This window comes from Rhineura floridana, chromosome 8, assembly GCF_030035675.1.
Source record: "Rhineura floridana isolate rRhiFlo1 chromosome 8, rRhiFlo1.hap2, whole genome shotgun sequence".
Classification (NCBI taxonomy): domain Eukaryota; kingdom Metazoa; phylum Chordata; class Lepidosauria; order Squamata; family Rhineuridae; genus Rhineura; species Rhineura floridana.
In genome coordinates this window covers 94,530,297-94,558,240 of record NC_084487.1, presented here as the reverse complement: position 1 = coordinate 94,558,240, position 27,944 = coordinate 94,530,297, and the positions used below count along the sequence as shown (strand labels likewise).

The window sequence follows — 27,944 nt, the reverse complement described above, 5'->3', positions numbered from 1 at the left end:
AAAAAAATGAAAATTTTAAATGTAAATGTACTGCCTTCAAGTCGATTCCGACTTATGGAGACCCTATGAATAGGATTTTCATGAGGCTGAGAGGCAGTGACTGGCCCAAGGTCACTCAGTGAGCTTCATGGCTATGTGGGAATTCGAACCCTGGTCTCCCAGGTCGTAGTCCAACACCTTAACCAAACATAAAATGTTGAAGTATTTAAAGTTATATCAAAAATAATTTTTAATATTGATATCATTATGAAGGGGCCCACGAAGGCAAAAGTGCCTAGGGCCCCCAAAAGTCATCATGAGGCCCTGCTTATAGCATGTGAAGTCTGTCACTGACGTGCTCTCAGTGGTTTTCTATTTCTGGCTCGGCGGCTATCTAATTCTCGTATGCAACCCTCTTGAGTTGAAGCGTCTTGGAAAGGGGGTGGAAGGCTACGTTATCTTGTTTCTCTAAAGGTAGCGGTCTCAGTCTCGCGAGAGTTCGCAGCATCCTGGTTGCTATAGTTGCAGCGTCTCTCTTTTTGCTTGGGGGCAGAGAGGATATGGTAAGGTGGCGGCTGCTTCGGGAAGCTTCGATTAAAGCTTAATAGTAAGGTAAGCGTGTTCGCCTCCCCTCCCTTTTCTTTTTTACTACTCGGCGTTAGAACAACGCAGAGAATTTGGAGAAGAGCGAGAGTTGATGCGAAGGTACAAGAAACAAGCGATTCGCTACATTAAATACTTTAGTTCCCAGCATTCTATGCGCGACGGCTGCCTTTAAAAGCCTTCGCAGTGGTGGCGCGAAGCACTTCGGGATAAGTAATCAGATTTAAGGGGATAATTGAGTAGCTTTCCCCCCGCCCCGCTTAAATAATAAAGGAAGGTTCGTGTTGCATTCTGGGAGCTGTAGTTCGCGTACTTGTGCAGTTAAGAAACTGATACGTGATGTCGCTTGAGCTTTTTTAAGAGTGCCTGTAGAGCTGCTGTTTGTGGAGGGTTTACTTGTTTAATTCCTTTCTGTCGTCAACGTTGCTGCTCCTTAAATCAGAACAAAGACGTAACAACAGAGTTAAGCTATTCACAGAGACGTTAAGTCAAGGGTCGTAAACAGTGAACACCTCTTATGCACTCTGAGGACAATATGAAGTGACAGTTGTTCTGATATGTCAATAGTGACAAAATGGCTATGAATAGTGTACAGATATTGTAGTACAGATTAGAAGAAAGATCAGTCAGAATAAGGACTCTGTTGTTGTTGTTATATACCTTCAAGTCGATTACAACTTATGGTGACCCTATGAATCAGCGACCTCCAATAGCATCTGTTATAAACCACCCTGTTCAGATCTTGTAAGTTCAGGTCTGTGGCTTCATTTATGGGATAAATCCATCTCTTGTTTGGCCTTCCTCTTTTTCTATTGTTTTTCCCAATGTTAGAATGGAAAATTTTTGAATTGATTTGTTCCATGTGAAATAGATCCTTAGTAAAAGCCAATGTTAAGTTGTCTGACATGCAAGGGTTAAGGGATGAAGGCTGACACTGGAACAACAAGTAAGACTCACATATTTTGTATCATCTTGTGGTGCTGTGCGTAACTATGCCAGGCCAAGACAAGACTCCCACCTGTGTGCTTTGTGCAATCTGCCTAGTGATAGAAGAATATATCTATGCTTGTGAGAACTGTAACTTCAGACCTCACTGGACTGGTAAGAGCTGTCTGTGAGTCTCCGTTTGCAAACGTAATAAAGCTTTGGTTTGAAACCTCGAGTCTCACGTTGTTTGAGTATTGGGATCTCATCCAGCGGTACGAACCTCTGAGTGTAACACCAGCATTATTGCCTTTTTTAGTGAACAAGGACTCTTTAATCAACACAAACTTATTTGTTATTGAGGGTATAGACTTAGTTGAGCTTCTGATAGATTTATAAAAATTAAACTAATATGGCCACTGTCTAAAGATGAAGCTTCCTGGTTAATCACTGGAAGTCACAACTGCTCATAGCAAACCATGGAAAAAGCAAAGGTGTTAGCAGAGCTGTGATGGGACAGTGATATGTTCCCCCCCCCAAAAAAAAAATCCTGAGAGGAAGGGGTAAAGACAGGAGATCATACTTCTTCTAACCCAGGTCTTATTTATGTTGAAAATGTTGGAGTTTTGAGTTTTAAAACCTTTAAACATTTCCCTGGCAATGAAAAAGCAAATGCCCTCCATCATCATTAATGCAGCTACATGCTGGGGGAGTTGGAGCTTGAGAGAGAGAGAGAATTTTAAATTACTTGCAGCTTTGTGGTGCTGCGGTGTGTGTTTCACAGTAGATGGCAATCTATACCATTTGGTTGAATCTGAGAGATGATCCTTTTAGGGTTTGTTTGTTTTTAAATGTGGTGGCCCACTGTCCTCTCAGAAATAAGATAAGCCAAAATGATGTTGTATTGGGAATTATTTTCATATCTGGATATTTTTATCTGTCACCAAGACATTTTTATAGCACTTCATAATGTCCCCAGAGGTTTAAGGGCAACTTTTTCTTTCCTTCCTATATTCAGGCTGAATTTTTGAATGCAATGGTTGCCACACAATCCAAATAATTTGTAATTGCCCACTTAAAATGCATTGATGTTAATATAAGGGACATTAACTTCAGTGAGTCAAGATACTGATAATGAGAACATAATTTTAACGATTAAGTTTTTTATGCAGATTTTTTTACTTTTAAATCCTTCAGGATAAAAAACTTGGAATGAAAACTAAAAAAATGGACAAAGATAAAATCCCACATATTTAGTGTCCATGGCATATGCTCTTAAATAGCCTCAAAGTTGCATGAATTCTCTGTTGATTTTTCAGGTAGTTAAAAACAAGATATGTCCTAAAATGTAGAAAAATGCTGATATGTAAATGTAATAGGCAAGGCAACACTGTGACATTTCAAAGTTGATATGTGTGTGTATCTTATGAGTTTTTCCTCCCAGCAATGGTTTTGTACTTTGTTTAACAGTACAAAGTACAGCCAGTCTTTTGAGATGGGGGACTAAATTTAAATTTCTCAATTCACATTTTTCTGTAAATTATGCTTTTGTCTCACATGAAGGTTAAAAATGTGTATTCTTTCTTTCAGGAAAATGGCTGATCCAGAAAAGGAGGCAAGTGACCTTGCTGAAGCAGAGACTGAAAAGCAAGTTGTAGAGGACACATCTGGAAAACAAGCAGAAGTAGGTTTAGACTCTATAGGTACTCTACAAGAGCAGACAGATGCAATTCAACTGGATGAAACAAATCTGCCCACAGAGCAGGAACAAGGCCCAGAATTAGCAACAGGTGAATTGGGGGATGCTGAAGAACCACTGCAGGAGCTGACCACTACTGAGGAATTAGCTGTTGCTGAGGAACTAGTGCAGGAACTGGCTCGTGGTGAGGAACTGATCACTGCTGAAGAACTGGCACAGGGGCAAAGTGTTGTTGAGGAACCAACACAGAGCCTTCCCACTGCTGAGGAACCTGGCCCTGCTGATGACTGGGTTGCAGGGCTAGCTGCTGCTGAGGGACTGACACAGGGATTGGAGGCAATAGAAAAAGAAGAAGAACTGCATCCAGACTCCCAGGATGTTGTCCCAGAGTTTCAGACAGCTATTCCAGATATCCACGATCTTGGTGCTGGAACTGAGCCACCTGTAGTTGACACAGGTGCTCCAGATATAAGTGCTAGCAACACGGCTAAAGGTGTTTCTGAAAAGGTTGATTTTGCAACAGATACACATGCTGCAGAAGCCATGTTAACTGAAGCGTTGGCAGCTCAAAGAGCAGAATTTCCAGAGAATACCAGAGAAGCTACTGTAACAGGTATACAGTTTGTCAGATACCTTGAATAATTATTGCTGCTTTTATGACTAACTACTACTACTACTTAAATGATGATGATAACCTAAATGGAAGATAGAGTTAAGCTTACTTGTGCCCACTGAAATTGCCTTAAGCTAGTGGCTCCTTAAGTTATAAGATATATATGCTTCTTTTCCACAAAAGGAGCATGATGCACTGTACAATAAGGACAGGAAAATAAACAATCGCGTATAAAAGCACAAAGCAAAAGGAAAATGCTTTAAAACTAAACATTGCATAGCAACCACAAATTTATGAAAAAGCAACAAGAAAAAAAGCTGAATGCCTCATAGAATAGGCATGTCATACGAAGTCATCCAAAAGAATACTATTATACAGTCTGTTGAGCCTACAAAGTGGGAGAGAGAGAAAATGCTACAATTTTGGTGCCACAGCTGAAAAAGCTGTTTCAGGAGCTTGCCAAACTCATGGAGATTTGCCAACAAAGCCTTATGAGGTGATCTCAACACACTTAGGGTGCAATCCTAATTGTGATTTACTTCTGAGTAAACATACTTGGGATTGGGAGTCATGTGGGATAATTTTTTTTCTTGCATATACATGTACTCTAGTATTTTTTAAAGAAGTTGTCTGTTTGAGCAAGGGCTTCCCAACTGATCTCAGTAGCGTGGAAGGTTCTTTTTATGCAAGGGCATATTGAATTTTGTTTATTTCTAGAGATGCTGATTTGGGTGCAAGATATAGATTTCTGGTATGTGCATAGAGTAATTAGCTGATGTTTCTGAACATAATAGCAGCTAAAGGATTATACATCATTGTCTCTTTTCTGTGTGGTTTTATTTAAAACAGTGTCACTATTATTCCACAATAATAGCAGTGTATCATTTCATGGTCTTTAAATAATTGTATTTAAAAGATGTTGATTCTAACATGTTGCTTAATTTCTTGCATTTTTTTTTAAAAATTCACCTTAATAACCAGGCTAGAAGAGAAGGAAAGGTACACTTAGCAGAAACTTAACTCAACTGATCTGACCAGAGAATACTTTTTTAGAACTGTCTGTTGATGAAATGTGATAATAGATTATTTGTTTCTGTTTTTCAGTTCAATTCATGCTGCATCCTGATATCCAGATTTTCACTAAGGCTTTTAACATTAACCAAACTGTGGAGCACATGAAGCAGTACTTTGCAACACGCTTAAAAATACCACTGAATGTTTTACAAATTATGTTGCTAGGTATGTATTAGCCACTAGTAAGACCGTCCCTGTGTTTCTGAGATCTATAAATATAAACATGAATTAGAGCCACAGGAAGAGTGTTGCTCAACAGAAACAGTTGGAGTTTGTTTGTGAATAACAGCAACAAAAGGTCCAAATATATACAGAATAAATCACCTTATGTAAGCCTAGAGAGGCTCAAATATTGGGCACAATCCAAATCCCAGAGGTGAGTGCAAAAAGCATAGCAAGGACACTCCTGGGCTCATCAGAAGCTTTTAGAGGCAGCTATATGCTGCTGGATTGATTTTCTCCCTGAGGTGCAGTTCACATATGGAAATCTCCCACCGTTGTGCAACAGCCTTGTCATGCAGTGTCTTGCCTGATACCTCTCTTTATGAATGTGACCCATGTTCTCTCATCTGTTGTCGTGCTCATGGAACAAAACAAATTTTAGGTATATGGAGATGCCTATCTATGAGACTGCTTTATGAGACTGCTTTGTGGACAACACATACAACTGGAAACACAACATGTTTTTGGTCAGCAGTAATTGATGATGGGGAAATGTTTAATGGAGGATGCTGTGTCTTGCCAGGGAGATCCAGAATTTTAAGTTAGTTCATGCTTTTATTTTATTCGAGTTTTACATAATTTTATTTAGGTTTGCATAAATTTTACTTTAGCATGGGTTCAAAGAAGGACCAATTTTTTAAAGTGACTTGCTAGAGAGGTTCAGTATTTTGCTTGTTTATGTAGTGTATAGTTTTAATTGGGTGTGTACCAAATTGAATTGATGTTAACGTCTGTCACTTTTTATACAGAGATGTAGTTCTCTTTGTTAAGCTGTTAAGACATTGTTCCCTTTGCTTTGTAATAGATACCAGAGACAAGATGAAGGTGGAGAGAAAAACGCTTTGTGATTTTTGTAGGGTGAATAAATGATTCCCTTGGGATATCAGTTGAGATGGAATTACTATAGGCCTTCCCTGAGTTTGGTTGCATCTCCAGAACCATCCTTGATGTTATTTTCTAACGAGAGAAATATATGTATATATTTATGTGAAATATTGATCATCAATATATTTTTTAGGGAGAATAATTAATAATAGTGAAACCCTATGGAATCTGGGTGCTACACCTTATGCGACCATACAAGTTGATATCTTCTCCCTTGATGAAGAAAACTTTCCAATCAAAGCATCTAAACTCCTAGAGGAATTCTACATGCCTGATGTTATAACTGTTAGAGTGCAATCAGGTAGCTAACAGTGTTGAAATACCAATTCTAGCTCATTCTGGTCAAATGTTACCCTATGCAGTCTTCTATATAATTTCAAAATACTGTTTTATCTGAACAGATTCAGAAACATTTAAGAATGTAGACATAGCGATTAAAAGGCCAAGTTTTGAGAAACCATTTCTGGGTGGATATAGACACAAACAAACAGGCACAGAATATCATCATGCAGGATCACAGACAGACCCCAAAAAACATCCAGACAAAGGCTATGAAGAGTTCTGTAGGTCGACACAGGTATGTTTGCAGAGAATAAAATAAGACACTAATATGAATGTAAGAAAGTAAGCTGATTGGGAAGCTAAGTATCTTTTTGCATATTAGAATCAGATAATTATATGAGTTGTTACTCTTTAATCCAGTCATAAATGAGATTTTTGTTGTTTTAATTTGTGCATGGAAAGAGCCCAGTGTTTTGAGCACAGCCTATTTTTATAGTGTTAAATTATTAAAATTAATAATTTTATTTCTAGACAGCTGTTGAGAAGAAAAATCTGCGACAGACAAGAAATACAACTTCCACCCAGATGACTAAAATTGGTGTCTATGTGTCAAATGTCACAGACAAACTTATAGAACCAAAAACCTATGTGACGGCTGAAGAATACCATGCACATAGACTTAAGGCAGTAAGTATTCAGCCCACTGAATTATTGCACTCGCACAATGGGATTTTTTCTTCTTCTCCTTCCCTCATTCATCTCCAAAATCTGCTCTGGAAGTTCTCTCAAGCCTCTGGAACAGATTTTGAGGATGCGCAGGGAGATTACACAGGAGAAGGGGAAATTTCTGTTATGGAAGTATGTTGCATGAGCGGAACAGCAATGTTGGATACAAACTTATAACTTTTCCTCACAATATCCTGGTATGGAAAAGGCATAAAACTGATTTTTGAAAGACATGTTTGTATCCTAAATAGTATTTAAACCCATTCTTAGCTAGCTTTAGATTAGATAGTCAAGCTGCAGACTGATTTGTGTGTCAAGAGGGAAGGACACAGAGTTATTGTAAAAAGAAACTTGTTTGAGTCAAGTGTCCATTCTTTAAATTGTCAAAAGCTTTAAAATGAAAAAAGTATTGTTTTATCCCGTTTTTGCCAATAGATCATTTCTGCATACTTCGATGTTGATTAAACTGTGGTCTATGTATGCCCAGTGCACTTTCAGGTGCTCCCCAAGATTGCAGCAATTGGAAGAAAACAATCAGTGTTCTTTCTAGGGCAAATAATGGCACATGTGAAATGAAAGCTCATGTTCTTTGTCCTTTCTTATTTATCATTATTTGCTCTTTGATACAGTTGGATGGAATATGTGGAATTTGCCCATGGTCTGTGTCCCTGACACATCACCAGCCTCCTTCTGGGAGGAAGGATGGGATATAAATTTAATAAATAAATATTTGCCAGTCAAGTCACTACCACTCAGGGCTTCTTCTTACATTGCAGCCATCAATCTTAGTGACATGGAGCATACACAAAGCTAGCAATGCATATGCACTTTTTCTGTGCATTCATTCTTTTGATTAGAATACATGATATAGCTTGGGATGGGAATCCTGTTGCTGAACTATAAGTTCCATCAACCCCAACCACTGGCCATGCTGGCTGGGGCTGAGTTGGAGTCCAACAAGGTCTGAAGGGCAACAGATTCCCCAGCCTTGGTATACCTGCATTAAAATGCAGGAGCAGTCTGGTTTCAATCTAGAAACATTTTAGTAGCTTCCCATACTTGAAATGATTTCATATTAAAATTTGGAAAATCAACTCACAGTAATGCAGCAAAATATAAGAACTGCTGACCTACCGCATCTTTCAAAGTATTTTTTAATTCTTTAGAGTTCCAATCCTATGCATGCTTAATTCTGCTGAACACACTGGGACTTACTTGTGAGTAAACTTGTATAAGATCAGATTGTAAGGGTACATCTACTCCCATTTGAAATCATTAGTGCCCGCCCACAGTCATTATTCAAAACAACCATGCATGAATACTGGTTATTAACCCTTTTTATAATAAAGTTCAATTAACCTTAACTATTGCATCATTTAAAAATGTGGCATTCTTATTTGTAACCTGTTTGCTAAGTAAGCTAGCAGATTTGAAACATCATTTTTCTATTGTTGCCAGATTGCTGATACATATAACAGATACTGTAGAATATTGCTCTTTTTTTCCTCCTATCCCCTCCTCCTCCTTACAGGTCATTATAATACAAACTTACTTCCGACGATGGCTAGCTAAGACTTTAGTAAATAAACTAAAAGAAGAATTACGATTAAGAATGGAATGGGAAGAACTAGAAGCTCTAAGAAAGCAGCGAGAGAAGGCAGAAAAACTGTTAAAAGAGTATAATCGAAGGCTGGTTCCTAGAACAAAGGATGATTTTGAGTTACTCTATCATGCTTTAGAATGTAAGTTGCTTTAAGAGATGCATTTTTTGTAAATTCTGAAATTTGCTTGATGAAAAATAAGGATAGATCACATCACCTTATATCACTGGATTTCACCCCCCTGAGAGGCTTTACATCAAACCACTGTAATGACATCACTGTCAGTCTGTGATACCTCATACAATTCAATAAAATTTTTGAGCTCCCATTGTTTTTCAGAACTATCATGGCCTCATTCTCTGCACTTTACACAGTAAGTATCCAGTGCTGCCAGTGCACTTTCTGTTTTAACAGATACAACGTTAGCTAATGAACTGCACTCAAGAATGGGAAGTTTCCATGACGGATTTGCTGCTACTCTGGGATTATTTTGTAGGTGCTTTCAGATTGCAATATCTCATTCTTTTTTCTCTCATACTTGGAGATATTCTGTGCATTATGCAGAATGGGGTGATAGAATTCTGAGCTGTATCACTTTTGACTGCAGGTGGAGGGTCATAACTTTTAGTGCTCCCACTATAAAGCTAGCACATCAAAAAGAAGACTTTAATGGAGTTCTCTACCTGATGTGCTTAGCTTTCTACATGAAGGGAACTAGGAGAGTGTTAAAAAAAGAAAGCATACACACCCATCACTGCCAGCAGTCTGAATTGGTAGTCTTGAATTACACTGTCTCGATCTACCACCTCATTCTGTATCTTGTGTACAGTAGTTAACCCTCCAGCTGAACACAGAATAGGAAATTATGTAAGTTACTTTGGCATTGCTCTAGTCATTTTAACGAGTGGTTGTGATTTTCAAAAATGAACAGTGTTGCACTGTTTTGGGATGCTGATTTTCTGCTCCCTTGAGGAACCTGATTTTTTCCCCTAAGGGTGTACTCTGCTGTGGATCAAAACATCCTGAATTGGGGGTAGCAGAAGGTAGAACTCAGTAGACCACTGCTGGTTTCTGAGATTCTTGCAGAGAAAGATGGACAACATGGAACTTGGCCTGATCCAGCAAGGCACTTCTCACATTCTTAAGTAAGAATGCATACTCAGAATCACTGCACAGATTATTGTGGTTTACCCCAAGGAATCCTGATTATGTACTGTTGTAAAATTCTTTGGACCACTTCAATTCTAGTAAGCAAACAAAAAGACAACTCAAGACTAAAATCACCCTGCACCTGGTCTAAAGCTCTGGAAAGCTTCTGGTGGTGTTGGCAATATTATGTGGGATATAGCTGATCTCTTTCTCTGTTTCAGCATATTCTCTGTTTAACTTGGTTGGCTAGTTTTATTTCAAGGGACTTGTCTGAGATGGGTTTGTTTGATTGTTGCTTCTTCAGTGCCCTGTTCAAGAAAGAAAAATCTAATCAACGTGAAAAGCATGCACCTCTATGAATAGTCTGGGAGAAATCAAAGTTCTCTCAAAGAGTTCATTTCAACTCCAAGATACAGTATTGCAGACAATCTTTTCAGGTTAGAAAACGGAAAAATTATATTGATTTGCCCTGATCCATAGCGGTCTTTGAAATCCATAGGGCAAGATAGGGAACATTTGGTCTTCCAGATTTTATTGGACTCTCCCTCCCATCAGCCCCAGGCAGCATAGCCAATGTTCAGGGATGATGAGAGCTGTAGTCCAGCAACATCTGGAAGGCCATAGGTTTGCAATCCCTGGTACAGGGCATTATTGTCTGAATAATCTCCCTGGTGTTCTGTGATATCCCGTATGGTTGCGGAATAGCTTGTTTGCTGTGATACCTACCACATCTTGTTTGCAGATGTGGTGGGTATCTGTGCGACTCCCATGAGAACTGAGAGAGCACCTCAGAACTTAGATTATGGCATTGCAGAAGCTTGCGGGCTGAACTCTCACTTTGTTCTGGGAGAACACTTTGGTTGAAGTTGAACATAAGCTTTGATTGACTCACATTCTGCTTCTGGCTTCAGATGGAAGAGCTTTGAATTGTGCTGCCTCAGATTGCTACCTTCTCTGTCTGTGGCATATTCTCACCCTCTTGTTTGCGTCTGTTAGTGTTTGTTGTTGAATGGTTGCTTTCCCCCACAGTGACTGCTAATCCCTTTTATCCTCATATGGGAGCTTAGTAATTCTAGGAAGCACTTTTTAACCTGCTAAGTAGAACTACTTTCATATTCTTACAGTGTCACGCTAAATTGCTGAGATAGCATTCCAATGAGTTTATTGGTTTGTGAAGGACATGCCTACTGAATACAGTCATAGGAGTTTTTTTACTAGGGTCTAACGGTGCAGCTAATGAAATGTAGATTTTTATACAAAATGTCTGAAGTATCTTCTATGCAAGTCATTATATAAAAACAGGAAAGGCATTAAAAATATTAAACAGTTAACTTGGGAGTGTCAATATTATAATACCTTATAATGATGATCCATGATCCATTCTCAATTTTTCAAGAAGCAGGTCATCCACAAAGCAGTTAAGTAAGTTTGCTTGCATGAACACTTACTTAGTTCTGTTGGAAGCCAACCTATATTGCATCGCACCTTATAATGATGAAACCTCTGCTTCTGGTTAGCTGAGCTGAATGAGCTGATACGATACTGACTCAGTATAAGAAATCTTCCTATGTTCTTCTACAAGTAGTTTACCAAAGTGTATGGCAGAGGTAAGATTTAGATAGAAGATTTATGGATCATGTAGCCACTATGCTACACCAGTCCACAAACCAGTTCATGTAGATTTTCAAGTGGAGTTGGAAATGAAACCAGCTCCCAAAAGTCTGTTTTGAAAATTTATTTTTCATAAGCAGGTTATGGTTTTGTTTCTTTGCAACTGCTGCCCCCTTCTGGGTTTTGTGTAGACTTTGCAGCTATATAGATTTTGCTGTATTGACTAGAACACTGGTGCTTAAAATATGCAGCATTTAATAATTCAGAATGAAAAAATAGTGTCTTGATAGTCCTCCTCTCTGTGCTGCTTTCTGATACATTTTGAAAAAATGTTCCTCTCCCTTAGTTGAGATACACTTAATGATTGTTATTCATTAGAATAGAAATGTTTTGAGATAAGGTTTTATAAGCAGAGTTTTTGAATTAGTATTTTTAAGCTTTTCAGAAATATGTAGAGATCATGATCATGAAGATGTGGTACTGTGGTCTAGAGGACAGTGTGATTAACCAGTGCATTTGTTCAAATTCTAGCTTTGTTCGCTTGGATGGCTTTGGAGAAATTGCTGTTAGTCTTAGTTCCTCATCTATTAAATGGAAATAACTCACTTCACAGAGTTCTATAAAGATGATTAAGAAAAGGATTTGTTAGGGACTTTGCATAGGTTAAGTGCTATATACCTTGTAAAGCAATGTCTGAAGAAGAATTTGCATAACTAAAGGCCCATTCATACATCTCCTTTACTACACAATGGTAATGGGTGGGTAAACAGCCTACATTAATGGTTCCCAGACATTCTCAGTATATGCTAAGCTGGTTGTTTGCATCTGCCACCACATATTGAATTCAGCTTTTATGCATTCCTCACGTGACTCTTGGTATCTCAAAAACTGGATTCAGTGCATGGCAGGAGATGCACATGACACCGGAAGCAACGGCCCTCTGCATAGGGCCATCATACATTATATTGCAATGAAAGATAACTGATGGTGATGGCAGTGACTGAGGGCCAGATTAGATATTGTGTGAAAGTTCTACAACTGAAGCTTTTCAAAAAGCAACCATGGAGGGCAGGGGGTGATTCCCCAATGTAAATAACCCCCTGAAGTGGCTATTAACCTCAGAGGGGGAAACACTTGTGGGTGTCGCTATGATTTCCCCTCCATGCTGATACCAGCGTCAAGGGGGACAATTTGCATAGGAGGATTAGGGCCCCAATCCAAATCTTCCTATTCCTAGGGTTGCCATATTCCAGTTCCACAAATCCGGGCAGGCTAATTTGCGTATTATGCAAATTATTTGCATATTAATATTTGGATTGTCCAGTTTTGTTTTTGCGCCTAGAAATTATCACCAAAAACTGGGGGAAAATGTGAGAAATCTTTTTTTAAAAGCAATATTTTCAGCCTTAAAGACCTAGACTCTAGTTTCCAACACTATGGAATATTTATTGATTGATTAAAAGGATTTATATCCTGCCCTTCTGCTGTTAAAAACAGAGCTCAGCACAGCTTACAAATATAATAAAAACAATAAAAATGCACAATCAATAAAAAAATAATAAAAACACAAAATAGCAACAAATATAATGCATTGATCGCTAATCATGGCAGTGGTCATCCATAACTAGGCAGATATAATAGCCTAAATAGGTAAGTTGTGAGGTTCCCTGGAAAAATGAATTGCTGAAGAAGTAGAGGGGATATTCATCAAATTTGCTGATGACACCAAACTGGGTGGAGTAGCGGGTTGTATTCAACTAAGTCCTACTTAGGGTAGACCCACTGAAATTAATGAACCTAAGTTAGTCATGTTCATTAAGTTCAATGGATTTACTCTGAATAGGACTAGCACTGTATAATAACCTTAGTCTTGAATCCTATTACTGTCTTCTATCTTGACAGAATGGAAAATTAGGCCAAAGCTAACAAAACAAATTTCAACAGAGATAAATGTGAAGTTCTTCATTCAGGGAGGAAGAATCAGATGTACCTGGCTTGACATGGATTTTATGGTCTTAATACATCACGAGCTAAACATGAGTCAGCAGTCCAATGTACCAGGTTCCATCAACAGAAGTATAACAATAATGGGAATTGCTGTACATCCATAGTACTTCCAATTAGTTTCCAGACTCAATTCATAGTGCTGGTTTTGACCTATAAACCTTAGGTGACTGAGGGCTCCAGTTCCTCAAATACCACTTCTTGACACATGACCTGGCCCGGACTCATCAATTGTCATCTGAGGCCTTTCTTCATGTGCCCCCTCCACAGGAGGTCCAGAGGGTGGCAACATGACAATACCTTTTAGTGGTGCCCCCCCACTTGCAGAATGTTCCTCGGAGGCACACCTGGCACCATCTCTATTTTTAGACACCAGGCAAAGACTTTCTTCCTAATCCAGGCATTTGGCCCTTATTTTCAAGGGTTTCATGTTTTCGTGCCCCCTTTTAGTGGGGCAGGATCTGTAGGACATGTCTTTTTATCTATATGGTTGTGCTTTTCATTGGTTTTAATGTAAGTTGCTTTTGGTCACTTTTGTGAGGAAAACTAATATAATAAATCATAATTCAGATTGTGAGAAGTAATGGTACCACTGTGTTCTGCTTTGGCAAGACCTCGCATAAAGTACAGTGTCCAATTCTGGGAACCAGAGTTTAAGAAAGATATTGATAAACTGGAATTGTGTCCAGAGGAGGAAAACAAAAATGCTGAGGGGCCTGGATATCAAGTCTTGTGAGGAAAGATTATAGAGCTGGGTATGTTAAGCCTGGAGAAGAGAGAACTATTGGGCAATATAACCATCTTCAAGTACTTGAAGGGCTGTCACATAGATGATGGAACAAATTTGTTTTCTGTTGCTTCATAGGGTAGGGGCTGGATCACTTGATTCAAATTACAAGAAAAGGGATTAAAGGCTAAACATTAGTAGTGGACTCTTCTCCTTAGGGGTTTTTACACAGGGATGCTGTAGTAGTAGTAGATTTCCTGAATCAGCAGGAAGTTGGACTAGATGGTCTTTGAGATCCATTCCAACTCTATGCTGCTATATATGAAGAGCCAAATCCATAAAGTTTTCCATGCACTTACAAAGCTAAGTAAAAAAATCCTGTAATAACGTAGGAGTTTTACACACCGATAACCATATTAAACAAACTATATTACAACCATTAACCATATTAACCTGATTATGTATCTTGTAACAATTAGCATTAGTGCTATTTGATTGTAAATGATACTGAAACAGTTCCATGGTAAATCAAGAGCTTTCTTCTCAAACTGAAAATCAGAGGAACAGTATAAGCCAAGTCTCTGCACTCCTTAGCAGCCTGTTTAAATGTTTTCCCAAAGAGAATGTAATTAAAGGTACAGGCTCGGTATTCCTACTGGATGGTGGTAGGTTTACATTTCTATTCTTTGGTCACAAGAACAGAGTAAGTAAATTGTAGATAATGAATGCTGAACTTTTTGACAATCTGTGTCCTGCTAGTCTGATGGAAAGTTTTCTTTATTGCTTTGAGATATTTGAAGATGAGAATGGAACATAATTGATCTTCCCACTTGCCCTGCTTTATTGTTAGACTACCTTCTTTGGGGGATCAGCTGTAACTGTTCTCCTGTGAAAATACAAAATGAAGGAGGAGATTATGTCTTCGAGAGGAAAGTTCATCTTCATTTTGTAGAAGAGTAATACTCGAGATGCATTGGGATTATTACACTTCATTCCATATTCTTTTAGACACTCTAATTTTATATTTTTAAAATATTTATTCTGCACCTCTGTGGATTTCCATATCTTCTTTTTTTCCTTATTATGCTAAGCAGAGGCCGCAGAGAGGGAAAAGGGCCACACTGAGTTTCTCAATCACTTGTTGCACCAGGAGGCTCACTGATTTCATTGTGAATATCTATGCATATACCTTTCCGTAGGGACCAAAATTAGTCCCTGTTGCTAGAGCAGAACTGATCTGCCAAAAGTGAAGTTAATCTAACAGGGGCGTCACTACCAGGGTGCGGAGTGTTCGGACTGCATCCGGGTGACACCCTGAGGGGAGTGACACCCACAGCCACCCTGCCCCATGCCAACTCCTCCTCGGAGGCGGGCAGGCGAGACCAAAAGCAGGCGCCCGCTCGCTGCCGGTGAAGCCGGGACAGGCCTCCCACCGCCAGCCTGGAGCGCGTGATGAGTGTGTGTGTGTGTGTGTGTGTGTGTGTGTGTGTGTGTGTGTGTGTGTGCACGCACACAAGACCAGCCACCCCCACCCATGCACCTGGGAGGGCGCGCGCCGGAGGTCCGCACTCCTGCTAGTGACGCCGCTGTAATCTAATATTCTGATCCAAGAATTTGTCTGTTACACCTGGATAGTTCAGCTTGGGTTTATTGACTAGATCACAGCATTGCAGAATTCAGAATATCCCATTCTTGTTCCTGCTTTAGGAGCTATTATAAATATACACATCCAGTGTTCCTGTCTCCCACTGCTGTAGTTTCATATGTAGAATAACAACATATTCCGTTCCTAAGGAGATTATTAACCTTGGCACAGAAGCCTAATTGCATAATTTATGGTCTTGCTCGAAGTATTTGTCTCCTTTGCTAATGCTTCCGTAATAGAATGTTGTGTTCTCATTTTAAATGTACATTAATATATGATACAGGCAATGCATTACATAGTAATAGGCATTGGAATCCTGGATAAGATGAATCTGAACAGATACAGATTTTCAGTTACAACATTGTGACTGAATAGCCATATTATTTTAAACAATATAAGGTTTATAAATTGCAACTTAAGTACTCAATGTATTTTAAATAACTACATGTGAAATATATTCAGTAAATGGCAATGCAAGATATAATCTGATTAATTCATTGATGGTGAATTCTACACCCAGCCTTGACTCTCATTTGTCTGTCTGTTTTTGTTAGATAAGGTAACATGTGAACCATGTGATCACAAATACAGTCAGCAGCAATTCCCACGACCATAGTTCCACTTTATCTACTCACTTCAACCTCAGGAATTGCTGCTGTGTCACTATCCATAATTGCCCAGTTCACACATTACACTGTCCATAGGTGGTTGCTTCTGTTCATATATAGAAAAATGTCTTTTGTAAACCAGTCAACCTTTTTTCTTTTTTTATAAAAGGGGGAACAGCACCCATTTGGAGTCATGTGAACATCAGCTTCACATTTGGAGGCTTTCTGAGAATTGTCTCTTCTTTGCAACTTGCTTAGTGCACATGTACATGAGACCTTGGCTTCTTTTGGCATTTGAGTGCCAAGGTGATGTTTGGAGAACTGTCTCCCAAAAGAAGTTCTGAAATGGTAAAGGACAACTGCTCACTAGATGTTGGGGTGTACATACAGCAATACTTGTCCTGTCACCAAATGGCATGGTTGCCAGAAATGCTATAGACCAGCCTTTCCCAACTAGTGTGCCTCCAGATGTTGTTGGGCCACAACTCCCATCTTTCCTGACCATTGGCAATGCTGGCTGAGGCTGATGGGAGCTGTGGTCCAACAACATCTGGAGGCACACTGGTTGGAAAGGCTGCTATAGACAGTGGAGGGCTGTGACACGGTAGGCTAAGAGTAAGAGGACGAAGAGGCCTGATTATGCAATAAAATTAGACCTACTTAGGCTCAGTAGACTAGGTAAAGGGAGGCTGTACTAGTGTGCACTCCAGTAGCAGTGACTAATACATTGGACTTGACTTGTGGCACATTTCCACTATCATACAATATGCAGGGGCAGGAGACCCACAAGTGGATGAACTACAGGGATTTGCCACGCTTCATAAGAACTTACGATCCCTGAAGCACGATTTGCACAGATGCGTTTTTATGTAATTCCTCCTCCATCTTAGCTGATTTCTAGTACTGAATGTTAAAGATAGAAGCAAAATGGGCATGAATGGATAGGTACAAAACACCAGCAAGTATTGGAGAATTCCTTGAAACAACACACATTTTGCCCACGTACATTCCTAAACATAGAGTACCAGAAAAACAAAGCACACAATCCCCTTTCATCACTGATTCAAATACCTAACTAAGTATACGTTTCATATTGACAGCATGTGAAGGCTAAATCACTAAAACAAGAGTTGAAAAATCAATAATCTTGGGTTTTTTTGTTGATGTAGTATGGAGGCAAGAAGAGCTTGAGAACATCAACAGCACTCTCACTGGAGCAGAACGAAAGGCAGCTCTTTGTGGACTTTTAGAAAAAGAGACCGAGCTGATTGCTTCCATTGGGAGACACAAAATAAATGCCGATCAAGAGAATGCACATAAAGCAGTACTCTCCTTCTTGGAAAAGGTCAGTGAAATAATTTCTGTCTGAACACTGAATGTATCCAGAGTTCAAACACCTGAATTAACATTTACAAACTAGCAGCAGACTGAAGAAAAGCACAGTAATTAACTTGACTGGTTGAAGATATGATTTGTGGGCTTCATGCATGTCTGGCAGTAAAATTGGCTCATTAGGTGCAGTTATTAAAAGCCTTTTTATATATGCCCATAAAATTTGATGAGTACTTCTTTTCACCTAAGCATAGAGAAACCACCGCTTACATCTTAATTTACTTAATTGTGTCATCTTATTGGAGATGATGAGTCCTGTGCCCTATGTAACCCTCAATTAATGCTACATTAGAGACACAAGTAGCTAAATGTATTGCTGTAGTCTCATTCATACTTCTTGAATTTATATTCTAAGATGACTTACATAGAGGGCCATTCCTGGAATGTTGCAGGATCTGGGCATTTTGACCCCATCAAAGAAAATTCTAGATTTTGTGCAAGGGCATTCCTGAAGTGTAGCTATTTTATATGCTTTTTAAAAAGAAACTTGAAATCTGTTTGTTGAGGGAGGGTCCAACATCACTAATCAAAACTAACGCCACAGTCCTGCTCTCTCCACATATGGAGAAAAGAGTGGAGGGGCACCTCAAGCAAAAAACCTCTTTCTTCTCTTGTTGTGCCTCTCCTGGGCAGAGTGTATGGCTGCTTTGCTGGGAATAGCAACATGCCAGGCAATTCAGAGCATGTCCTCCCGTGCCTCAGTTTGAAGCATCCAGTGGGTCGACTCATTTTTAAGCTCTCACTATACTACTGTCTTTGCTGTGAGAAGCCTGCATGCCAGAGCCTGGGAAAGGATAGTCATTTGGATACTTCAGGATGAGGTGTGGGAAGGTTTCAGCTTGCCAAGAACAGCCTGGCAGTGGTGGGAAGCTTGGAGTAGTATTGGCACAGCATGGAATAGGAAAGTTATGCTGCAGTCTTGTGAAGTGCCTGTCTGCATCTTGTTTTCTGCACATGGAGGGAGAAGAATTGCAACCTATCTTTCCCTGATTTATGCTGCTGTTGTCTGTATAGTAAAACTGTTACCAGAAATGTTCTGTTTGGTTGGGCATCCAAGATCACAAGTCATCATGTCACTGCAAAAAAAATCTAAAGTGGCTTGAATGGTTATGGGATGAGCTGTGATCTGCGTACACGGAAGAGCGGTTGGATGGCTGCTTCACTGTGGGTACTGTGCTCATCGGAAGCTCATGTAACCCACATCCGCCATATTCAAGAGTTTAGTAACAGTGATTTAATAGACTGGTCAGTTTCTGTGAAAATTAGATGGCAATACACCAGTTAAGCTTTAAGCTGCTTTAAATCTAGATACTGCCTTCAGGTTTAACGTTGTTATCCTCCATAATGCTGTACTGATGCAAGCCTCATTCAGCAGTAGTATTCTTCAAAGAAGAGCTGTATCATTCAAAATATGCTGTTTGGTCTACACATACGAGTGTTTTAATTTGTACTCTCTGTTGTGAACCAGGAGACTTGTTACAGTGAATTCTTTACTATAGGTTTTAGTCATAGTGATAGTAAGTATGGGACTTTAGTAGTAGGAAACTTCTAATTCATCCCTGCTTTAGAATAAAATCAGATAATCCCAAGAATAGTGCAGTTGATTAGCAAAGTTGACCAATTTACTGTATGTCAGAATGGGATTTTTAAAAAACTTGAATAAAATATGTCAAGTTTACTTACCCACCTCCAGATGTCACTAGCAGCCACTACAGTAGAAATCAACTTGGAAGCTTTGAAATTTCAACATATACAGCAATATTTCATAACTTGCCTTTAATGTTAGAAATTGTTGAAAGTATGATGGTTCAGGAAATGGCTGGATAAGAAAATTACTATCAAAGAGGAATATGAAGGAGAGTATTGGGCATATGGAGCAGCTCAGTATTATTATTATTAGTAATAGTAGTAGTAGTAGTAATAGTAATAACTCATTTATTTAACTGTTTTGTTCTCTGCTCCATCAGAAGCGCATGTGGTCATTGGCAGTTCAGAAACCTGGACAGATGATCATGGAGGCTGTGGCTGAATGTGGAGGGTGGGCATATGTTGTGACCCAGGTTGAGAGAGAGGCATTGACGAGGGTGATACCGACTTTGAGGACTGGGGCAACGAGCTTGAGGGAGGCGTTGAGCAGCGAGGAGAGTTCACAGTGCACCCAGTCCCCTGGCTTCCCTGCTGGAGTGCAACATGAGCTGTCAGAGACCGCTGCATTAGACACGCTCCGCTTTGCCCACACCTGAGGCACCGCCTTGTCAACCTGGTGTTCCCCAGCTCAGTGCCCCCAGCTTCCCGCGCTTGAGCAGACAGTTAGCCCCCACCAGTCAGCGGGGGAGGCTGAGAGCCAGCCCCCATTGCCTCGCGCTCAGAGGCTTCAGAGGCTCAAAGTTCAATAGATGGAGTTAAGGAGGACCCATCGTTTATGCAGGAAAGCCAAGCCTACTTAAGTGGACTCGGGGGAAAGGTTCGTTGCTGGGTCAACATCTGAGAACTGCAAAAAATATGCTTAGAAGATAAGCTTTTGATATATCTATTACTTTTAATAAAAAGAGAAAAACTCACAGAACCACGTGAGACTGCGTTCCTTGGCTTCAGGTAGGACAGCATATGACTTGTACGATTTGCACCATTGTTGCTGCTCAAAAAAGGGCCTCATGTACAATCACATGAATCACAGTGGGTGCATGTACGTTCCCCATACCAAGATGGTGATTCATGCATCTGGCACTTCCACATGGTTCTGGCTGATGGTCCAACCTACTTCAAGAGGAATAGGGACTAACTAGCTCATTAACAAGGCTTAAAGTCTGCAGCCTGATCTTATACATGTTTATTTAGAAGTGAGTTCAGTGGGACATTTCCTTAGTTATGTAATTGGTTATAGGACTGCATCCCAAGACAGGAATAAAAGAAGCAGACAGAGGAAATGGATTTTGGAAATGGGGAATATGAAGGAGGGGGAGGGATGCGCAGCTCCCTAGTTGGGGGGAAAGGGCAAAGTTCAACATGTCCTCTCGACCCTTGCCCTTCTTGGCTTATTAAAGCTTATCCAAGTGGATCCAGGGTGTGGTCAACGGATCATTGCGGGAGGGAGTGGTTCCAGCCGCCCTAAAAGAGGCGGTGATCTGACCACTCCTGAAAAAGCCCACCCTGGACCCATTTGTATGTGACAATTACCGACGGGTTGCAAATATCCCCTTCTTAGGGAAGGTGATTGAGAGGGTTGTGGTGCAGCAATTGCAAGTACTCTTGGATGAAACAGATTATCTTGATCCATTCCAGTCTGGATTCAGGCCTGGTTATGGGACTGAATCAGCCTTGGTCGCCCTGCTAGATGACCTTTATCGGGAGGAGGACAGGGGGAGTGCGATCCTGTTACTCTTACTTGATCTCTCAGCGGCTTTTGATCCCATGGACCATGGTATCCTTCTGGACCGACTTGGTGAGATGGGTATTGGAGGAACTGTTTTAGAGTGCTTCTGATCCTATCTCCAAGGTCGTTTTCAGAGAATAGCATTGGGTGACTGTCTTTCGGCCCCCTGGCAGTTGTGCTGTGGGGTGCCGCAGGGTACCATCTTGTCCCCCATGCTCTTTAACATCTATATGAAGCCCTTGGGAGCAGTCATCAGGAGATTTGTGGTGAGGTGTCAGCAATATGCTGATAATACCCAGCTCTATTTCTCTGTAACATCTGAATCAGGAGAGGCCGTGCAAGCCCTGGACCGCTGCCTGCACTCGTCGGTGGGCTGGATGAGGGCCAATGAACTGAGTCTGAATCCTAGCAAAACAGAGGCACTGTGGGTTGGTGGTTCCCAAGTTGGTCAGTTGCCTGCTTTGGATGGAGTCTTACTCCCTCTGAAAGAGCAGGTCCATAATCTGGAGGTGCTCCTGGATCCATCTTTGTCGCTAGAGGCCAAGGTGACCTCAGTGGCTAGGAGTGCTTTTTACTAGCTTTGGCTGGTAAGACAGCTGTGGCCGTTTCTAGACTGGGATAGCCTGACCACTGTTGTCCACACACTGGTAACCTCTAGGCTCAATTATTGTAATGCACTCTATGTAGGGTGTCCTTGAGGTTGGTCCGGAAGCTGCAGCTGGTGCAAAATGCGGTGGTGAGACTGCTCGCTGGGGCAGGGTATCACCAACATGTCACTCAGCTGCTGAAAGAATTCTCACCTTCTCAGTGGTGGCCCCCGAACTATGGAATAGTCTCTCCGAGGAGGTGCGCTTGGCGCCGACACTATCATCTTTTCGGCACCAAGTCAAAACCTTCCTCTTCTCTGAGGCATTTTAATTTAAATTAATTTAATTTTAAATTGTTGTAATCGGATTTCAGTTTGTACAGTTTTTATATACTCTGTTTTATGATATTGTGTAATTTTATTGTATTTTTTTGATGTTCACCACCCAGAGAGCTATTGCTAGTCGGGCGGTATATAAGTTGAATTAATAAATATAATAAATAAATAAATACTGGCAGCCCATTTGCTAGTTCAAGGTTCTGGTTTTGGTGTACAAAGCCCTATGCAGCTTGGGACCAGGATACCTGAAATACCATCATACCTTATATACCCAGTCGATCACTGCGCTCTGCAGATGAGGGCCTCCTGCGGATGCCATCTTATCAGGAGGTCTGTTCCGCACAACATAGGTAACAGACCTTTAGTCGTAGCGGCACCTACCCTGTGGAATTCCCTCCCCTTAAACAGTAGACAGGAGCCATCTCTGTTATCTTTTCGGCGCCTATTGAAGACCTTCCTCTTTCAACAAGTCTTTTAAGTTGAAACCTTATCCCAGTCTGTGTCTGTGTTGGAACTGCTTTTTAATATGTTTTTAAACCTTTTTTAAGATGTCTTGAAATCTTTTAAAAAATGTTTTGTTCTGATGTATTTTAAAGTCTATGATGTTTTAAAGTGTTTTTAGTGCTTTTGTTTGCTGCCCTGGGCTCCTGTTGGGAGGAGGGGCGGAATATAATAATAATAATAATATTACAGTAATAATAATAATAGACTCTAATTTTGCATGCCTGAGAGAAATAAGAGATAAGTGTCTCCACTGTTTTCTCTCAAGTTCTGCTTGGTACTATAGTTAGCAGTAACTCTTGGCTTAAGCAAGAGAATTACGTGGGTGATACTGGTTTAATAATTTTGTTGATCTTCTCCATAATGAAATAGGTACTTGATTGGGAACCTTGCTTTTAAGTGTCCATTTTCTATTTCAGTGTAGAAATAAAATCTGCTAAAAGAATCCTGACTTTTTTTTATCCTCTGAATCAAGTGTCTCCTCTGAGCACAACTTGGGCTTTAGTTATCAAAGAGGCTACCTTGAGAGATGTATGCAATGTGTCTATGTCCCAGGATCAAACATGAACATAGGCAAAATGCATATACTGCAGATGTGATGTAGAGGTTAAGATGCACAGTGTAATTTAGTTTCCATGCATTTTGGTGCATGCATTAACTTCAGTGCCTTTTCACTGAACTCAAAGGTTTTACAATCCTAGCATAACTTACTTAAATATTTCATAGTTTTTATAATCCACCCTTCCTACAAATAGAAGTGATGTAGATACATGTGAATGGATGGAAGGAGTAGTATTGCAGACATGCATGCCTCAGTTTGTAAATTTTTGCTGATTCCAGTCTATTCCTATGAAGAAAAAGGTGGGCACATGAACCCAAGATCTTGGGCCCAGGCCCAAGCTAGATGTGATTCACAAGATCCATAATGATAGCTCTTCCACAGTTTAAAATAATAGGAGCCATAGGAGTCTGGACAGAGTGCCTCTTCCCTGCTGTTTTCTCTCCCCCCCTCCATTTTTTGTCTCCCAAAGCTGCTGTTTCTGTGGGATGAAACATACAGGCACACCCCCAGTACCATGGAACTGACCCAATTCCCTGCTGCTGGTAGCATTTACCGTTTTAAAAATCAGCTCTTGGCTGCCATTGGACAACAAAAAAGATGGTACACTGCCTACTTCCTTCTAGTTTAATAAACAGAAATTCCCCATCCATGTACTTCTCCCTCTCTATGACTATAGAGAGAGTCCTGATGGCTGCGCTAGGACATGTACCCTAGAAATGCAGCGCTTTGGGGAAGTAGTAGGGGAACAGGTCTTCTTTGGCAGGCTTGATACAAAATTGAGAACTTGGCCATAAGAAGAACCTGATAGATCAGGCCAATGGCCCATCTAGTCCAGCATCCTGTTCTTACAGTGGCCAACCACATCCAGATCCCCAAATAGGATTTTCAGCTGCCTGTACAAATGGTCAACTGTGCTAATAGCACCCAATATTTACTCAAGGAATGATGTTTTGCTGTTTTCTTCTATCCTTGTCTTTATTCTTTGTAATTCTTCATTGCATCCCCTTCTGTCTTTCCCAGCATGTGTTGGATTCCAGCCTCCCTCCCCCAACAGTTCTCTGTTCTGCTTTCATGTGCTGGCAACCGAATGCAGTTTACAATAGACCTGCTTTCTGAAGCAATTTTGATAACAGGATTGTTGTAATTTCCATGTTGCAGCCAGCAAACTAAAAGGCAGAAGAGGGCAAAAGAAAACTGGAGATCCACAATTTCTTGCACCAGTTCTGAGCATATAAAAAGAGGCCCCCCATACATAATTTGGGTATGGATAAAAGGCATTCTTACTGGGGGAACATTAATTTCTTTGGGGGAATTAACACATTTCATTAAGGAAATCGTCATAACTTGTGAAAATGTGATGTACAATTTAAATATATATAATATTAATATATAAAGAGTCTTATACAGTACATTTTTGCACTATAGAGTTGAGGGCCTTTATTATAGATTTTTTTACTATATAAATTAAAATGTTTACATCACAAGGTTTCTACGCAAATTTAACCGAACCTACAGTGAATAGTAGCTTCTATCCAAAGAACTGAAAAAGACGACGGTACACGTGGACATCACCAAATGGGCAGTATAGGAATCAAATTGATTATATACAGTGCCATGAAAAAGGATTTGCTCCCTGTCTGATTTTCTGCATCGTTGCAGATTTTTGGCACTGAATGTTGCCAGATCTTGAACCAAAACCTAATATTAAACAAAAGGGAAGCTGAGTGAACTAACAACACAAAATTTTGATACTTATTTCATTTATTTATTAAAGAAAGTTAGGCAACACCCATTGCCCCTATGTGAAAAAGTAATTGTCCTCCTATGAACTCAACCCAATGAAAGGGACTATTAGGGCCAGACGTTTGAATACCTTGGTAAGCAATCAGGCCTGTTTTGGGCCAGCCCCACCAGATTGAAGTTGCCAGCACACAAGTTCCAAAGACACATCATGCCACGATCAAAAGAAATTCCTGAACATCTCCAGAAAGTTGTTGATGCATATCAGTCTGGAAAGGGTTACAAAGCCATTTCAAAGGCTCTGGGGCTCCACCGAACCGCAGTCAGAGCCATATTGACCAAATGGAGAAGGTTTGGAACAGTAGTGAATCTTCCCAGGAGTGCCTGTACTGCCAAAGTCCTTCCAAGAGCAATGCATAAAATCATCCAGGAAGTCACAAAGGACCCAAGAACAACTTCCAGGGATCTGCAGGCCTCTCGCCTCAGCCAAGGTCAGTGTTCATGACTCCACCATCAGAAACACACTGTGCAAATATGGGATTCGTGGCAGAGTAGCAAGGTGGAAACCACTGCTCACTAAGAAGCACATGAATGCTTGTCTAGAGTTTGCCAAAAAGCATCTGGATGATCCTCAGGAGTTCTGGAACAATATTCTATGGACAGTTGAGTCAAAGATGGAACTTTTTGGGTGACATGGGCCCCGTTATGTCTGGCGAAAACCAAACACTGCATTTCACATGAAGAACCTCATAGCAACAGTCAGGTTTGGTGGTGGCAGTCATGCTTTGGGGATGCTTTGCTGCATCAGGACCTGGACAACTTGCCATCATTGAAGGAACCATGAATTCTGTTTTGTCTCAGAGAATTCTACAGGCAAATGTCAGGCCATCTGTCTGTCAGCTGATGCTGAAGCGCAGTTGGGTCATGCAGCAAGACAATGATCCGAAACACACAAGCAAGTCTACATCAGTTTTGGAATGGCCTAGTCAAAGTCCAGACCTAGACCCCATTGAGATGTTGTGGCAGGACCTGACAGGAGTAGTTCATGCTTGAAAACCCACAAATGTCACTGAGTTAAAGTAGTTCTGCATGGAGGAGTAAAAGTCCACCACAGCACTGTGAGAGACTGATCAGGAACTACAGGAAGTGTTGGGTTGCAGTAATTGCTGCTAAAGGTGGCATAACTAGGTTTCAAGTCTAAGGGGGCAATTACTTTTTCACGGGGTCATAGGGTGTTGCTTAATTTTCTTCAGTAAATAAATAAAATAAGTATCAAAATTTTGTGTTGTTCACTCAGCTTCCCTTTTATCGAATATTAGGTTTTGGTTCAAGATCTGACAACATTCAGTGCCAAAAATATGCAACAACGCAGAAAATCCGACAGGGGGCAAATATGTTTTCATGGCACTGTAATTGGAAGCAGAAGTTGGAGAAGTTCTATACTTTCTGCGAAAACAAGAGCAGGAGCAGACTGCAGTACAGATCATGAACTGTCATATTGAAAATCAGAGTAACACTCAAGAAAAAGAACAAAGCAATCATAATGGCAAAATACAGTTTAAATAACATCCCAGAAAAAATTAAAGATCAAATAAGAAACAGGTTTGAGGTTTTAAATCTAGCTGATAGACAACCAGAAAAACTATGGAGTGAAGATAGAGACATTATCAGGGAAGAAAGCAAAAAGACAATACCTCTAATTAAAAAGAAAGACCTCAGTGGATGACTGATGAAACTCTTAAAATGGTTGAAGGTAGAAGGAAACCAAAAGCAAAAGGAGAGAGAAATACAGTTAGAGCTCTAAATACAATAATACAGCCACTAGTACCTAAGGACAACTACAATAATATTGTACAGAAATAGAAGAGGATAATAAAAAAGGTAGAACAAGAGCCCTATTCCAAAAGATTAGAGAAATGAAGGGGAAATTTAAACCAAGAGTAGGGATGTTGAATAATCAATGGGGGAACACACTGACTGACAGATATAAAATAAAAGGAAGATGGAAGCAATACACTGAAGAATTATATAAAAGAGATGCAAGGATGACAGGTTCATTCACGGAGGAACCATAGGAAGAAGAACCAGACATTTTAGAATGTGAGGTGAAAGCAGCATTTAATATACTTGGAAGAAACAAATCACCAGGAATAGATGGCATACCAGTAGAATTGCTACCAGTTACTGAGACGGAATCTGTCCAAATTTGAACAAAAATTTGTCAACAGATATGGAAAACTAAACAATGGCTCACAGATTGGAATCGTTCAATATACATCCCAATTCCGAAGAAAGGGAATCCCAGGGAATGCAGTAATTATCGAACTATTGCCTTAATATCCCATACAAATAAAGTAATGCTCAAGATCCTACAACAAAAACTCCTATCATATATGGAATGAGAAATGCCAGATGTCCAAGCTGGATTTAGAAAGGGAAGAGGCACCAGAGATCATACTGCAAACATACAATGGATAATGGAATGGACCAAGGAATTTCAGAAGAAAATCATCCTGTGTTTATAGATTACAGCAAAGCCTTTGATTGTGCAGATCACAAGAAACTATGGAATGCTTTAAAAGAAATGTGGGTGCCACAGCATCTGATTGTTCTGATGTGCAGCCTCTGCTCTGGACAAGAGGCTACTGGAAGGACAGAATATGGAGAAACCGATTGGTTCCCAGTTGGAAAGGGTGTGAGACAGGAGTATTTTATCACCCTGTTTGTTTAATCTATATGCAGAACATTTCATACGGACAGTGGGATTGGACCAAGATGAGGGAGGTATGAAAATTGGAGGGAGAAATATCAATAATTTAAGATATGCAAACGATACCATGCTACTAGCAGAAACCAGTAATGATTTGAAACGAATGCTGATGAAAGTTCAACAGGAAAGCACAAAAGCAGGACTGCAGCTGATTGTCAAGAATACTACAGTAATGACAACAGAACAAAGTTGGTAATGAGGACATTGAACTTATCAAGGATTATCAGTATCTTGGCATAGTCATTAACCAAAATGGAGACAATAGTCAAGAAATCAGAAGGCTAGGACTGGGGCGGGCAGCTATTTATTTATTTATTTATTTGATTTAT

The 27,944-nt window shown here is 40.1% G+C and overlaps 1 protein-coding gene across 8 annotated transcripts in view; it reads left to right on the top strand.

The window, feature by feature from the left end:
• The first annotated feature begins 486 nt into the window (after positions 1–486).
• Positions 487–27,944, top strand: part of IQUB (IQ motif and ubiquitin domain containing) — a 49,423-nt gene continuing 21,965 nt past the window's right edge. For 2 of the 8 annotated variants that reach the window (XM_061640155.1, XM_061640147.1), the window contains exons 1-9: positions 1,263–1,326; positions 3,097–3,818; positions 4,923–5,057; positions 5,497–5,655; positions 6,133–6,300; positions 6,401–6,576; positions 6,813–6,968; positions 8,539–8,749; positions 17,522–17,697. In XM_061640155.1, the coding sequence (XP_061496139.1) occupies positions 1,274–1,326; positions 3,097–3,818; positions 4,923–5,057; positions 5,497–5,655; positions 6,133–6,300; positions 6,401–6,576; positions 6,813–6,968; positions 8,539–8,749; positions 17,522–17,697 (1,956 nt within the window). In that variant the 5' untranslated portion in view covers positions 1,263–1,273. Of the gene's footprint in view, positions 592–661; positions 685–793; positions 903–959; positions 1,045–1,262; positions 1,327–3,096; positions 3,819–4,922; positions 5,058–5,496; positions 5,656–6,132; positions 6,301–6,400; positions 6,577–6,812; positions 6,969–8,538; positions 8,750–17,521; positions 17,698–27,944 lie in introns of those variants that run through there. The other 6 variants (XM_061640150.1, XM_061640149.1, XM_061640152.1 and 3 more) reach the window with 6 other exon arrangements.